The sequence below is a fragment of the Melopsittacus undulatus genome, chromosome Z (assembly GCF_012275295.1).
Source record: "Melopsittacus undulatus isolate bMelUnd1 chromosome Z, bMelUnd1.mat.Z, whole genome shotgun sequence".
In the NCBI taxonomy this organism is placed as follows: Eukaryota; Metazoa; Chordata; class Aves; order Psittaciformes; family Psittaculidae; genus Melopsittacus; species Melopsittacus undulatus.
This window is the reverse complement of record NC_047557.1, coordinates 83809413-83824966: the sequence shown is the minus strand read 5'-3', so window position 1 is coordinate 83824966 and position 15554 is coordinate 83809413. Positions and strand designations below refer to the sequence as shown.

At 45.7% G+C, this 15554-nt stretch overlaps 1 protein-coding gene across 1 annotated transcript; it reads left to right on the top strand.

Annotated features, from left to right (window-relative positions):
• The first annotated feature begins 3304 nt into the window (after positions 1-3304).
• On the top strand, positions 3305-15142 carry B3GNT9 (UDP-GlcNAc:betaGal beta-1,3-N-acetylglucosaminyltransferase 9). The gene is made up of 3 exons (XM_031051955.2): positions 3305-3719; positions 10868-10910; positions 11743-15142. Exon 3 carries the CDS (start codon positions 11807-11809, stop codon positions 13076-13078), a length of 1272 nt encoding a protein of 423 aa, XP_030907815.2. The 5' UTR covers positions 3305-3719; positions 10868-10910; positions 11743-11806; the 3' UTR covers positions 13079-15142.
• Positions 15143-15554: the final 412 nt, after the last annotated feature.

The window sequence follows — 15554 nt, the reverse complement described above, 5'->3', positions numbered from 1 at the left end:
TTTTCAGCTTCAACCCTAACACTGAAAAGATGGCTATCTGGATTATCCATCACCCTTATAGCATGGGGTTGGAACTAAGATGACCTTTAAGGTCCCTTCCAACCCAAACCATTCTATGATTCTATGGTTATTTTTAAAGCAAAATGGGGTGCTAATGTCACAGCATGGCAGGTTACAGAGCTTTACTGAAAAAAATGAGAGCCTCCAAGCAGAAGTTTCCTGGAGTTCCTTCATTGGTCTCAGAACTGTATTCAGTTCAAAATCTGGGGGATGTTGAGGCAGAACACAGCATATACTTTGTACCACTGTCAATATAGGCAAAAAAAAAAGTGCATAGGCTTAGGGCTGAGGGAAACTGCTTGTCCAGAGAAGGCCAAGGTGCTTGGTGCAGGCACTGCTCCAGACAGATGTATTTTCCCAGTGTGAGGAAATTGTGGGGTTTTTCATTACCTATTAATTTTGGCATTCATTTCAAAATCCAGTTCAGCACTGAGTCTTGGTGCCTTGGTCACCATTTTGCCTTCCCTCTAAGGTACCTTAGAAACATCTCTGAGTCACACTCTGGCAGCTGTCCACAGACTCTGAAACCACAAGTGAGCATGGACAGCAACAAGGAGCCTCAGATTCACTGAAACTCCTGGTTTGGTTTAACTGAAAATACTGGTATAGCCTAGTGTTGTACACATTTAACCAAAGAGACACTGGGGTAGGAGTCAAGAGGGTTTCTTCAGTTTAACCCACATAGTGAAGTGTGTAGGTAAAATTGGTGAGATATGCTTGTCCAGTGTAAATCAGTGTCTGGCCATTTGTCTCTTGTCCAGAGGTGGGCTCGAACAGTCAGGCAATTTAAGGCCTCAAAAATTTTCTTCTCTGGTTTGAATTTTAAAGCCACTGGAGGGATTTGGCAATACATCTCCAGCTGAAATCTGTAGGAGGTGTGTGGTTAAGGCCCTCAGTCATCAGTGGAAAAATCCCTTGCTGACTTTCTCATTCCAAATTTCTGTAATATTCAGCATCAGATGTATATCAGCCATCTACAGATATGGACTGCAGTGCCATGGATACTCAGGTCTAGGACATTCAACCTCCAAGGAATTGTCTTTCATAGTAAAAATTACTTTGATCTATTTTTTCCTCTATACTTTTGTATAAATAAATATTTTTGATGAAAATTGTCTCAGAGACTTTCATTAAACACTTAATGCAGTAGAATGAGGGGAGTTCTCTGCAGTTCTGGCCATACTGGCTATCACCAGCTCTCAGAGGAGCATCCAGCCAAAGTGTCTGGATGCACAAAAGGGTCCTGCCCCAAGTCATACATTTCGACTGACACACCAAGGCCAGTGCTCCACCTGCAAATTCACAGCTCTGATTTCAAGTCAAACCTGTGGTAATCCACCATGTTTGTTCAATTTCCAGTTGCTGCTTTGAAGGCCAGAAGGGGAGGTTTGTCCCAAACCTGGCACCTGGCAGAGCTCCCTGTGTTTCTTTCAGTGCTATTATATATCTGGGACTTCTCTGAGGCCACGGCATCACTGTAATCCTAAAGTGCCTCCCTGTTCCTGAGCTTTCCCACAAGCTGCCTGCCCCGTAGGTGGGGAGCCAAGGAGTTTGGACATGAAGTCTCCTCCAGTGGCTTTGCACAGGAAGCCACTGGCTGACCTTGCTGCTGAACCTGGGGAAATTCCTTTTGCCATGAACTCAGGCAGAGCAGTATTTCACCCTGAGTCACTTAACTCTCAGACAGTCCTTGGAAATCACAAGATCAGCCCTTCTTTATTCACCACAAAGCTGTATTCCAACCGCATGGATCAGTGCCTGCAGGAATACAGTGACAGGGAGCAGGGCTCCTCCTTACGATCGTGAAGGAGGCTGGGCACATGCCATAAAGTGCGCCAACGTGGGGTCAACAGGGCTGACCTACTGATGAGAGTAAACAAGATGAACCAATCGTCTAAGACAGAGTGACATGATATGGGACAGACTAAGGGCACCCCTGCTGCCAAAAATGGATCACCCATGCATTGGGAACAAGATACAGGTGAGACAGCAATCAAAAGGAAGCACCCAAGGAGAAAAATCTTTCACCTCCCAAGCTCCTGACATGGCTCTCCCAAGCCATGGCAGCCACAAAGGCGCTGCAATGAGAGCCTCTGCTTTAACTCTCACTCCATGGGAGCAACCAAAAAGTGTAGCAGGTCCCAAAATCTGGGTGGGATAACGCAGTGGCAGTACCTGCTATGAGCCCTCCTCACCCCACAGCCAGCCCCTTTGAGCAAAGGTGGGCACTGGTCTGCTCTTCTGATCATCACCTGCCTCTTCATGGAGAAGGGATGAAAAACAGCCTGTGACTGCTGGTGTGGAGAAGGACAAAGGCACCTTGGCTTGGTGCAGGGAAAGTGTGAAGCTGAGTAGGTTTATGGCAGAGATTTCCAATCAGCTGCATGATTCAGCAAGGAACTGCTGTTTCAAACAGATCACAAGGAAAAGGCTTTCCTAGCTTGGAGCACTGGAATGCAGGGCCTGAGGGTTGCTCATCAGGAATCCGTCCATATGACAGCTTTTCACAGTGACACTCTGTTCAATAAAGAAAACTTTTATGTTATGGTATAAAGCAGTTGGATATCTGTGAAAACAACAGCATGGATCAAAACCTGCTTTTGTGACAAATCCACTGGAAATGAAAGTACTTGCATTCTAAAGGGATCACTCCCCAGACCACTGGCCTCTGTTAAAGGAATAAGAGTTGCTGTTCTCATTGAAGAGACAAAGAAACAGCCAGAGAGATAAGGAAACACTATGTCTGCAGTCAGCTGGTAGGTCAGTAGCACTAGCAATTTAGATTTGACTCTAAATAAAAACATTTTGTTTTGAAGTAATTCAAATAAAATGGGGGGGGGGGGGGGAAGTGTGGTTTAGGATTCTTTAGAAGTCTGGGAGGGACCCTCACATCTGTCTTCAGCCTCTGCGCTGTTCAGCTCCTGCCTCCTCCCACCATTTCCCTACAAGAGAAGAAGAAACCAACCCCCCAGTAGATTTTCCTTCTGGACCTAACCTCATTTTCTTTTTGAGTCTTTGCAGGGGTAAAGTCAATAATCACAAGAGGATTAATAAGAAAAAAAGGCAAACTGGGGGGGAATGTGGAAAAAACAGTACATTTCCTAATGAAAAAGTTATAGCAAAAAAAAAATAGCCTTTTTTTGTGGTTGTTGTTTGTAACAGGCTGAACGGCAGAACTGGTGGCAGTCCCTATCCCGGCTCTGCATGCAATCCCTCGACACCCTGTCCCTGTCCATGGAGGACCATGCGCGGAAGGAGCTGGGGAGGTGCTGGCTCAGGGCTGTGCGGCGCTGGATCCCATCCGCACTCCCAGCCTGCCCATCACGTGTCAGCACTTGGAAGCCACCCCAGCTCCTTCCCTTGGTGAGGTTGCTGCTTCCACCACTACAGCGTGTGCAAGGACGGAGCCCGGCCTCACGTCTTGGCCCTACTGGCACACGCACCCGTCCCGGCCAGCAGCAGCAGAACTGTGCTGTGTTTCAGCATGCAAACGACACAGGGAGCAGGAGAAAGAGCGCTGCTTTGCTCCACGAGGATTTCCTCGGTTTCGCTGGATGGCTGAGGAATGTCTAACACTAACTACATCCAGATGTGCCGACTTGGCAGCCCGCTGCTGAGACGTTACGAGGGGACGCCGGATCAGCGTTATCAAATGGGATGTAAGTATCGGTTATGTATGTTTGATCAGGGTGGGCTGGGGAGTTCTGCAGTAAGCAGTGTCCTTACTGCTTCGCTTTTCCTCCAGCAGTTTTTTCTTTGCCTTGCTGCTGTAGTTGCTACGTGCAGCAACTCGAACTGTGATGGTTAACATGGAGCAGGGTCAGCTACAGGCTCTGAACACGCAGCCTCCAGCCTTGCTATTTGTGCTTTACACTTTACTTTGCAAACAACTTTATCTGGGTGTTTTAGGTGATTTTTACAGGAGAAATTTTGTCTTCTTTAGACAATGTCTCCAGTGCTCCAAGACAGGGTTTCTTCACAGCTGCAAACATGTTCTAGAGGTGGCACGTCACACTTACAAGCCATTCCTCGACACTAAAAGGACATGAATTTTCTCCCTGTGTTACACTATTGTATGCTCTAAGAAAAACATGGAAATTCTCATGCTCTCTAGCATCACAGAAAAAGAATTCAGTCCCAGTGAAATGGGCAGCTACTGGTCACATTTTTAACAGCTCTTGGGCAGATTCTGATAAAATTATGTGTTGGGTGTCATCTTGAAATTAGTTAGGCAAGCCAGCATGTCCTGTTCATGCCTGCCTGTAACAACCCATCCATGTTAGTGCTCTAACTGTAACTGCTGGGTTTGGGGCACATCAAGCAAGTTTTTTATTGAATCAGAAGGGGGTCAGGGAGCTGAAGAGCCAGTAGGTCTTGCAAGAGCTGGGAAAGGAGGACAGTTGTTTTGAGAGGCTGTTTCATACCCCTTCACAAGCCTGCAAGGCTCTATCCTCCTCCTGAGGCCAGGGGAAATGGACGTTTGCATGGAAGAGGCAGGCTCCTTGCCCTGCACTTGGCTGCTCCAGGAGGAACCTGTCTCCCTGAAGGACTCGGGGTGTGATTTTTGCTGCTGAGGTCTCTGTAATTCCAAAAATAAGGCCACTTACACACAGGACTGGGTTCAGGGAAGCACCTCCTGAGGCTGCCAGGCCTCAGATGGGCAGATGGGTCATGCACCCAAGGCAGGGCTGCCCAGGGTCATCAGGGCACATCTGTGCACATCTGCTGCTGCCTTCTGCAGCTGCACGACACCATTCCCCACCAGGGATGGTGCAAGTTCCCTTCTGGGACCCCTCTATGTGAGAGCAGGCATCTTTGCATCCACCTCCAGCCTGTGCACAGCAGCTCTGCAGTTTCCCTTCATTTAAAGTTGTATACTTCATAAAACTTCACTGTCTGGGATGAAAGCTAAAAAGTAATCACAGCAGCCATCTGCAAGCAGTTATCTAATGTGTGACTGGCATTGCCAGCACAACAGACTGTAATAAATTGGGACCAGCCAGCTGGGCAGCTGATGAAACAACATACTGCAGGACGGGGGAAAGCAGAAAGAGAAATCATCGAATCCCAGACTGGGTTAGATTGGAAGGGACCTCAAAGTTCACCCAGTTCCAACCCCTTGAACGGGCAGGGACACCTTCCACTAGAGCAGGTTGCTCCAAGTCCCATCCAGCCTGGCCTTTAACACTGCCAGGGATGGGGCAGCCACAGCTTCTCTAGGCAACCTGTGCCAGGGCCTCAGCACCCTCACAGGGAAGAACTTCTGCCTAAGATCTCATCTCAGTCTCCCCTCTGTCAGGTTAAAGCCATTCCCCCTTGTTCTGCACCTGAGGGCCCTTGTCCAAAGCCTCTCTCCAGGTTTCTTGTAGCCCCTTTAGGCACTGGAAGATGCTCTAAGGTCTCCCCAGAGCCTTCTCTTCTCCAGGCTGAACAAGCCCAGGTCCCTGTTCTGTAACATGGATCTCATCCATTCATTTGCACTGGCCTGAATAGCAGCTCCATCATGAGAGCTGGAAACTGCCTCTTGAGTGAGACCTGCATTTTTATTACCTGCATGCACCCTGTTTCAACCAACAGAGCTCCTGCTTCCAGGTGCTGCAACACAAGTAATGGTAGCAGAGACACTGTGCACAGGGCCAGAGCACTGCTGTGATGGCAGCACCAGTGCAGCTGAGCAGTGTGAGCCTCTGCCCTCTGCACCCCTGGAATAGCTCTCTTAAGGCATTCAGCTGACTAAATCCTACAGCCCATTCTCTGTGTGATTACAGACTTCAAAACTGGTAAGCAGCTGAATGAGATGGGCTCTTTTTTCCTGTTAAGGCAGTTAGTGATTGTTTGGTTACTTCATTATTCTAGGGCTGTGCCCTAACCAGTGTGCCAAAGGGCATCTCTCGTGTTTCAGCTGGCCCTGTCATCTAGTCAAAAAGATCAAATCATTCAGTATTGCTTTGTAATTGTATAGCTCCAAATGAGACCACAAACACTCCATAACACAGAGATCTCCGGCACCAAAGCTACTTGCAGCATCAACTTTTATGAGAAACTTTGCCTGAAGTGGGGGAGGAATCAAACCAAAATGCAAACAAACAAAACCAAAGCAAGAAACCACACAGGAATAAATCTTGTTCCATGATACCCAAACAGAAAGGTGAGGGCACTTCTCCTCCTGCTCCAAACACAGTTTTTTCTCCCTTTAAACACTCAAAAGCAAGCTTGAACTGCAAAACCTGAGTTGTATGACTCGTATTTTTCTACACGGGGCAGAACAGACCCAGTGCTGGAAGCAGACATGTTTCCTTGTGAGTACCCTGAGGATCCCAGACACCCATGCGATGCAAAATGAAGGCAAGAATTTGCCTACACAAGACCCATGCCAAGATAACTCAGCTGAGAGTTTGAAACCTTTGCCTTAGCACTTCTCACCAGGTTTCTCTACAAGGGTAAGAGAAGGACAGAAGCCTAACCTGGCTTAAAGAGAGAAAAGTGATCCCCACACAAGACATAGTGCTGCTTGTGTCTGCATGTCCAGCAATGTGTTTAAGTTAAACTGGTGCAGACACAGAGTCAAACACTGTCCCGAGCCTCAGGGGTTCAGAGGATGGGACCATGTAACTCACTAGGAAGATGTAGTTACCAGAGCTTCAGGGCGTGCAGACTTCCTGCTGTTAGCATGCTGGTCTGGTGGGATGGAGCTCATCTGTGCACGTCTGTTCTACACAGTCCCAGCTGCAGGGTGGGCACACAGTGGTGTTGTCACTGGTGGGTTCTTGAACAGCACCAGGAGACGGCAGAGGAGCAGCAGCACAAGGTGAGGAGGAGCCTGGAAGATTGATTGGCACTTGCTGAGTGGATGGAAAAACTGGGAAACTGATGGGAAAACTGCTGGCAAAGGGGTGGGAGATGGACACATGTGCAGACCTCATCATTACAGGCCAGAGCCCAGGTCGCTGCTTCCAGAACTGGGTGTTACAACTGTTCTCATGAAACACATTCAACCAATATGAACTGAAAACAAGTAGCCCAAACATTGCTTCAGAACACCTCTACCATCCTGAATTTTCCAAGTTGCCCTGAAGACTGCAGAAAAAAAACAACTTCATTAAACCTATCAGGGCTGGATTCCCAACACTTTTCTCAGCTTATTTTACAGAGAAATAAAGACATCTCCATCAGCAACCACAACATATGTGGCCCCTTCATTGCACAAACTTACCAGTGGCTGCTCCAGCTTCAGGAGTGAGGGGGGAGCAGGAGGGAGCCAGAAACATTTCCCATTCAGCAGAGCAGCAAGTTGATCTGGGGACAGCCCACAGCCATGCTTGGTGGGGATGGATGATCCTGTGAGCCAGGCTGGGATGAGTGTGCCACAACTCATCACTGTTTTGTACGCTCTTGCTTGGTGTACCACGTTTTTCAGTTTGCCACTCCATTGCAGCTGCTTTTCCCAAGGCTGGGTGGGTTGAATAACCACACTTCAAGGCACAAAGCAACGTGCCAGAACCACCAAAGCTTCTTGACTGAAGTCAGGGACAGGATCCAGAGACTCTTTCCCACTGAGACCCACATGAGCAGAAGTGTCAAGTGATGGAGATGTGATGGCTGCTGCGAAAGAATGACGTTCCCAGGATGAGCTCAAGACTTCACATCATTCAGCTGGGAACGAAAAACTTCTTATTTTAAAACCCATCACTTAAGTGCTTTTATTGCAGCACTCTTTGGCTGTATTTCAGAGTCCTCCGCTCAAATAAATGAAAACCAGACACAGGTCTGGGCCCTCTGCCCAAGTGTGCACCAGCACAGGTCAGGTTCCCTGCCTGGATGCTCATCAGGGTGCTGTGTCCAGCTCTGGCCACTTCCAGCTTAGAGCATTTTGCGCCTCTCAGGGCCTGCAGGCTGTGGCCCCCTTGGTCCTTTCAGTGTGTTCCAAGTGCAGGGGCTCCCCACATTGCCACTTCATGGATACAGCACCTGTCAGCCTCTTCCTACAGCCACCTCAGCCCTCTAATACTGCTGGTGATCACAGCCCAGCACAGAATATTCCCAGCCTTCCCTAGGACATGCCTAGTCCCACTGCTGGGGCAAACTGCATCATCCCATTCCAAGCCAGACTCAACATCCCTCCTGCAGCCAGCACAAAGAGGGACAACTGCCTGTTTTTCCAATCTTGGAAGACATGGGGGGCAACCCTGGCAGCTGAGCCCTGCAATTCCCTGAGGCACCAAGTGACGTGCCAGCTTTACACCCCTAGCTACAAGCTGGATGGAGATCCACCCCCAAATGGTGTATGAAGCAGAGGTGTGTCTAACTTGGATGTAGACACACAGCGAGATGCTGTGCTGAGAAATGCTCTGCTGTGCTCACGTCTCTTTTGTTTGGCATCCAATATTCCCTGCTCGCTTTGATAGCTTTGTAATTATGTTTTTCCCCTAGTGTCAAGGTGGATTAATGTTTTGGCTTTGGAACATACCTGAGTGCCTGCCAGAATCATCAATCCCTCTGAATTCAAGAACAGGACAGCTTTTCCTACACTGACATCCATGGAGAGAGCTCTCCCATGCGTAATAATCAAAGGTATTTCCTTAAAAAGAAGGAAACATCTAACAAAGACTGGAAAATCCGTATAACTCAATCAAGGAATCATTTCGAGGGCTGTCAACTTTGTTTGAAAAGGAGATGTCTATATTCAGCACTGAACTGTTTTCTTTCAGCATGGATACTGCTATTTCATATTATTTCAATAAATGAAAACACAGAACAAAATCTAGGCTATCAGCCCAGGCAGGCTTGTAACAATTCAGGGTTTTTCTTGGCTTTTCCAAGGGCACTTATTGCCAGACTCTGAGATGCTGGCAGGATAAATCTGTAAGGCATGGAAATGAGGAGTTTCATGACACATACATTTTATTCCAAACCCTCGCAGACAAAATTAAACACAGGAAAGAGCCAGGACTCTCATCCAGTTCTTTAAGTCCCATCTGGAGCCTGGCAGCTGAAACAAGATCAAACTTCTGCACAGAAGAGGAAAAAAAAGAAATGCTATTACAGTGGGGAAAGAAATGAGACTCTACAAAGGGCTTGAGTGGAGACACAAACATCCCAACACTAGCCGGATCCACCCTGCCATGGGCTGTGCTGCTCCCACTCACTTCGGTAGACTGCATAGACATAGCTGCATGTAGAGCTTATCCCATCACAACAGCAGGAGCAAAAATGCCTCAATTCCCGTTCTTTTTGGGATGGGCTCCCTCTTTTAGGTTTCTCAATAGCACCCAGTAGAAGCTCTTGCTTGTGATGTGCAGAAAAGGGACAGACTCTTTCCCCCAAGCAGATCCAGATGAGTGGCATGTCCTGGGTGTAGCAGGACCATCCCTCCATTTCCCTGGAGCTTCTGGAAAATTATTGAAGGCAACATGAGAGAAAACCTGCTGGGAACCGCGTTGTGACAGCTCAAGGATGATTTAGCACAGAACTGAAGCCCAGCGGGTTGCTGCAGAGCACCACAATCAGGACTTGCCATGGGTAATTTGCACACTGCAGACATAGAATGCAAATTAACATCTTATATGTGTTAGGAAGGACTGTTTCACAAGGCTGAAAATAGTTACAAGCCAAGTCATGTGGCAGAAAGGATATAAAGAGAAAGAAGCTTCTGATCATTATAAGCATTTTAACAACAATTTATGAGAGAGCAGAGAAGATGATGCAATCCTGCTGTTAATATCAAAGATAAGCCAGTTAGAACACTCGCCTAGCCCAGGAGAGAGTGAAAGGTACAGTTAAAAAAGCCAATAAATGGAAAAAAATGCAACAATCTCTATCAGAGGCCAGAAAACTGCAAGAAAAAAAGGCCTAAGAAAAAAAAGTGTGGTCATAAGGACAAGGAAGAAGAGATTTTAAATCCTCTGGGAATGTGAACAGCCTTACACCAAAGCACACATAAGCCCTTTGCTAAAATGAAGTTTTCAGAAACAGTGGAGACAAAGACAATGAGGTCAGTTAATATTCTGGAGCTGCAGAGAGTTTATACCGTATGATGATGAAATACTCTCCATTTCAACAGTCATGGAGAGGCAGTTAACCAGTAACGAAAAAGCAAAATAGTTTAGTTTTTTTTAGGTGCAATTAATGTGCACCCAGGAATTTTAAGGGGGCTGGCCATGAGATAAACTGGTTTATTAGATTTTCCTTTCTCATAAGTCTTGAAACATTGCCCAGATCTTACAGGGTCTGGAGGTAATGCTGTGTCACTGTTTTAATACTTCACAATTACGGACTAGCTAGTCTAATTTAGAGCTTTGAGAAGATAATGTTATGGCTGATGCAAAATTGATGGTTAATGAACAGTTAGCAGGTGATACAATCCATGACAAGGAAAATAGGTTTGCTGAAAACTGATGCCTTTCAGGTCAGAATTACACTGAATAACAATATTCTTGCCAAGCAATTGCTGCCCCATTGGGTGTTTGAGTCAGAAAGGGTGGCTACAGGGCTCCACTGGAGGCTCAGCATCCGTATGTTTGCTCTGCAGGCAAACAATGCTGAAAACAGACCTGCAGGGCACAAGCCCTGGCTTCCTGCTGCTTTTCAGCCTTCAGATAGGGTTGCCTTAATTGAAGGCAGACTGCCATACAACCCTGCAGCTTTCACTCACGAAGTTTTGGGTATGATCTCAGCTAATCCCAGACAGACTGACAACCGTAATACGTTCAGACGTGGCTCCTACTCATATAGCAATTTCCCTTAACTAAATACTGCTTTCTGCCTTCTTACCACTCTTCCATAACTTTGGGGTTTGTTTTGTTTACAGTTGAAGAATGGATCCAATGAGGAAGAAGATCTCCAGGAAAAGTGTATGTGAGGAGTCAAATCTTGTATTTTAAAAAGCAGCTTCACCTATCACACATGAATTAAACCTTGCTTCTGCATATTGGGATTTATTTGCCCACCTCTTGCTTACCAGTTAGGGTCATTTGGCAAAGGCAAAACACCCATGGCTCCTTCTAATCTTATTAATGGGAGTGATTTATAATGCTTTAATATTTTATAAAGATTAATGGCAGCAAAAAGGCACTATATACATTCGAGAGGATGCCTAATGTATTAATTCTGAAGGCACAAATCATGGTTGGGAAATAAGAGCTAGCTCTGTGTGCAGGGAAATGCCAGCAACACACTGCAGCTGAGAAGTCTGCCCTTCAGCAGCCAGCTCTGCTCCTCCCTGTCTCCACTCAAAAAGGGTAAGAGCAGCAAGAAACAGTTACCAAGCTGGGGTGAAAGGGGAGACAAAAAGAAAAAAAGGAAAAAAACCCTGATGATTTCTGGGAGAATGGCATTGTTCATCATTTTCCACCCTGTTTTTCCCCAAAAGGTGAAATCTCCAAAATGGCAGACCATGTTTGGCAGAGAGGGATGTGGGAAAAAGGGCTGATTTCACATTATGCTGAGGGCATAGTTTACAGGATGCTGTATAACTGCTTGGTAACTAACCAGGTCACAGAGCCAGAGCACTAAGATCAGCATTAGGTTTGCAACCTGTGTGCCATTTGGCAAGTCCTTTAACCAGTCTCAGCGCTCCATATAATGCACTTTACTGGTAGTTTTTAAACAGTGTATCAGTTAAATCTGCCTGCATGCCTCAAAGCTGCCGAATCCTCATTGCTGACACAGTATGCTTCCTTACAGATGGACACTGGTGCCAGGCCACTCAAACACAGCTTTTAACAGTCCCAGAAACACTGCAGAGACAATGAGAGTTCGTCTCAAAGGGGATGCGATCTGTACCCTTTTCCTGCTGGTAGTGCTTTGCTCTTTGCTCTACTCCCAGCTGGAACATTTAGTCCCTGTAGGAAACAAGGAGCTGACACAGAAGAAGCCTTCAGTAACATCAAAAACGTTTTCTGACTCCAGAGCACCTTGGAGACTGATGCCAGTAGAGGCAACTGAACACAGGCTCCAAGTAACTCCCATCCTTAGACAAAGAAAAGTGGCCAACAAAAGGGTCCAAGCAACAACTCCATCACCATTGAATGATTCTGCCTTCAAGGGCTATCTCCTAAACAAGGATAACAGGAACTTCAATCTCCTCATTAACCAGCCCAAGAAATGCAGGAGAACACCTGGAGGTCCCTTTCTGCTCATTGCTATCAAATCAGTAGTTGAAGACTTTGACAGACGTGAGATTGTCCGGAAAACTTGGGGCAGGGAGGGTCTGGTGAATGGGGAGCAGATTCAGCGGGTGTTCCTTCTGGGAACACCAAAGAATAGAACAGTGCTGGCCACGTGGGAGACCCTGATCCACCAGGAGAGTCAGACATACCGGGACATTTTACTCTGGGACTTCATGGACACTTTCTTCAACCTGACCCTGAAGGAGATCCACTTCCTAAACTGGGCTGCTGAGTTCTGCCACAATGTGAAGTTTATTTTTAAAGGTGATGCTGATGTTTTTGTCAATGTTGAGAACATCATTGACTTCCTTGAGAGACATGACCCCACCGAGGACCTCTTTGTTGGAGACATCATCTACAATGCTCGCCCTATCCGTGTCCGAAAGAGCAAATACTACATCCCAGAGACCATGTATGGGCTAAGCATCTATCCAGCCTATGCAGGGGGAGGAGGCTTTTTGCTGTCCAGCCACACCATGAGGAAGCTTTCTAGGGCTTGCAAAGAAGTGGAACTCTTCCCCATTGACGATGTCTTTTTGGGCATGTGCTTACAGAGAATCAATCTCAAACCCATCTTGCATGAAGGATTCAAGACCTTTGGAATTGTCAAGCCCTCTGCTGCCCCACACCTGCAGACATTTGACCCCTGTTTTTACAAAGATCTCATGGTAGTCCACAGTCTGAAAGTTGCTGAAATCTGGCTAATGTGGAACCTGCTCCACAGCCCACATCTATCCTGCACTCAGAAGAAGCAAGTGAAGAAACCTTTCCAGTGGAAAAAGAAAGCTCAAACAACAAATGCAGGCATCACCCCTCAGATAATGCAGGGAGACTGGAGCAGAAACACATAGCAGCTGAGACCAGCTGAGAAACAGAGCCTAGAATTGTTGCAACCAGATGAACTAACTTTAGAAGCAGAGTATTTTAGCATATCTTATTTACAATGTTAAGAGAAAATGAGAAACTATGGCAGGAATTTGCAAAGATTCCATATTTGCACACACACACACATACCATGTAGGTCCATCTCCATTAGTGAGTCAAAATAATAACAGCATCTTTAATTTATTATTATTTATTAGAATTACAGTAATGCTTAGTGGGCCAGTGTGTAAAAGCCATTGCAAACCACAGTCTTTAGAGATTTTTCAGCATCGTTAGAAATGTGAGGAAGGAAAAAAGACAGCAGGTAAGAGATGACACCAAGTTGCACAGAGACTGTTGTCAACTTGTTACCTTGAATTGGACTCCTTGAGAAATGACTGAACTACACAGTAACTACAGTAAAGGAAATCAAGTCACCTTGGTGTCTGCTCAGATCAAATCACTGCTGCCTGCTTGGCTTTCTGTAGCTTCACAAGAAGAGAGCAAGTAACAGGTATTGAAATGGGGTCCTATACATTGCAGGTAGGGTGGAGTGCAAGAAAACAATCTGGATCCTGAGGCTGGCTTGCCTGGTTGAGCAAGGATAGGCAAGTAGATAACTGCGAAGGGGCAGGCTTCCAAAGAGTCTTTAAAGAAAGGACAAGAAGAACTTTGAGTTGATCCCTCCAAGTCTTGATTTTTCATTATTCACATCACCTCCTCAGTTCAAGTGTCTGCTCCATGACACACTCAGGACTCAGGGGACCAGTTTGTGGCAATTCCATGAGCTCCAGCTCTCTCCCCTAGCCTGACAGTCAAAACTCAAAGTAATACAACAATATCTAATCTCCCTCACCATCTAATCCAGATCTTCAGAAGGTTTGCATCTGGAGAGATCCTTTGGCCTTTGCTTCTGAAGGTAAAACCACACAGAGGTACTACTTGCATCACATCTGGGAGCTTCTTTAAACCGAACAGAAACTTGTCAATGGACTGAGCTGGTTTCTATAAACTTCAGTGCTCTTGCTTGGCATATAGTCAACTGCAAAGAGCAGCCAATACTTTGCATATTGCTGCTGGTGTCACGTGAAGGGAGAAAGCAGGCTTCAGACAAAAGGGCTTCAGAATAAAAGCCTTTCTGAATTCATTGCAAGAAAACAAAAATACACAGCAACCTTTCTGTTGGCCTGTCCAAGGTCAGTTTGTAGCTTTGTAGTTTAAGCATTGGACGAGAACACTGGATTGCTTAGTTTTTCAAAGAACAGTCAATACTTTAAAGCTTTTATTTTTTTTTTCCCAGCAGCAATTTACCTTAAAGGAACATACTTTGCTTGGACATCAAAGAGGAAGGAAATTCCTCTAAATCAGAGTTAAAAAGTGATGAAATTCATGGGGCAAAAAGCCCAAATTCACCTTTGATACTGTGTTTGTTGATTTCTTTGCAATTTTTTCCCCTGAACAAAATTCCCATGCACCCCAGAATCTCTGATGCCATCCCTCTTCAGGTGAGCACATACACACAGCTTCAAGGAAAATTGCAATCAGTCGTAAATGTCCAAGTCGCTTTTCCTTGAACAGAGCCTGCAGCACAGCTGCATTTCATATCTGGGTATCACCTTCCTTCCACCCAGCAGTAATCCCAGCTCAGTCCTTTTATTACCTGTGCACAACATGGAGGAAAGCAAGCTGGTATTATCTATTGTTAGACTACTAAAAGCAGTCTTACATATTATTTTCATCATAAGAGTTTAAGCTTTATAATGTATTTCCAATAAAAGCTCAGCTATGTAGAAGTCTAAACACCGTATGTTGATTTAAGGTACTTTTAGGATGCAGTGCTGGAATACAAAATACTCCTGTAAGCTTTGCAAGGAGCTCTATAGGGTGTGGAAATAAGCCAAACCTTGCTGGTGGGAGAAAGCCAATGATGCCTCTGTTTGCTAACGTGATAGTTATGCATTGATGAGCTTGTACAGAAATGTATTATCTGTGATTATTTTACAGTTTGGGAAATTATTTATATCATAATTAAAAGACAGCATGCAGACGTGCTTCTAGTTGTGAGTCTGTAAAGTACACCCGCACACACATTTTAACACTAACACCATGGCTATTTTTCATTAAGACAGCAACATGAAAAATACATTGCTAATTATTTTGGATAACTTAGTAAGTCTTTACTTATGCTGGACTTAATTTAATGGCAAAGACAGAAAAATAAACACAGCTTACATTATGATTTCCATCAAGGACTAGTCAGGTTTAACAGTCCTTATTAAGGTCTTCCTTTTAAGCTTGGAGATGCACAGAGATTGACTCCTCCCTCTATGGTAACTTCAGATCTGCAATCTACCCACAACACAGCATTAATAAGTGCATTTTGTCTCAGATCAAAGTTGTTATTCAACACTCACCTGCACCAGGACATACCCCAGTAGCTGGCAGAAACAGAACTAGAGCCAA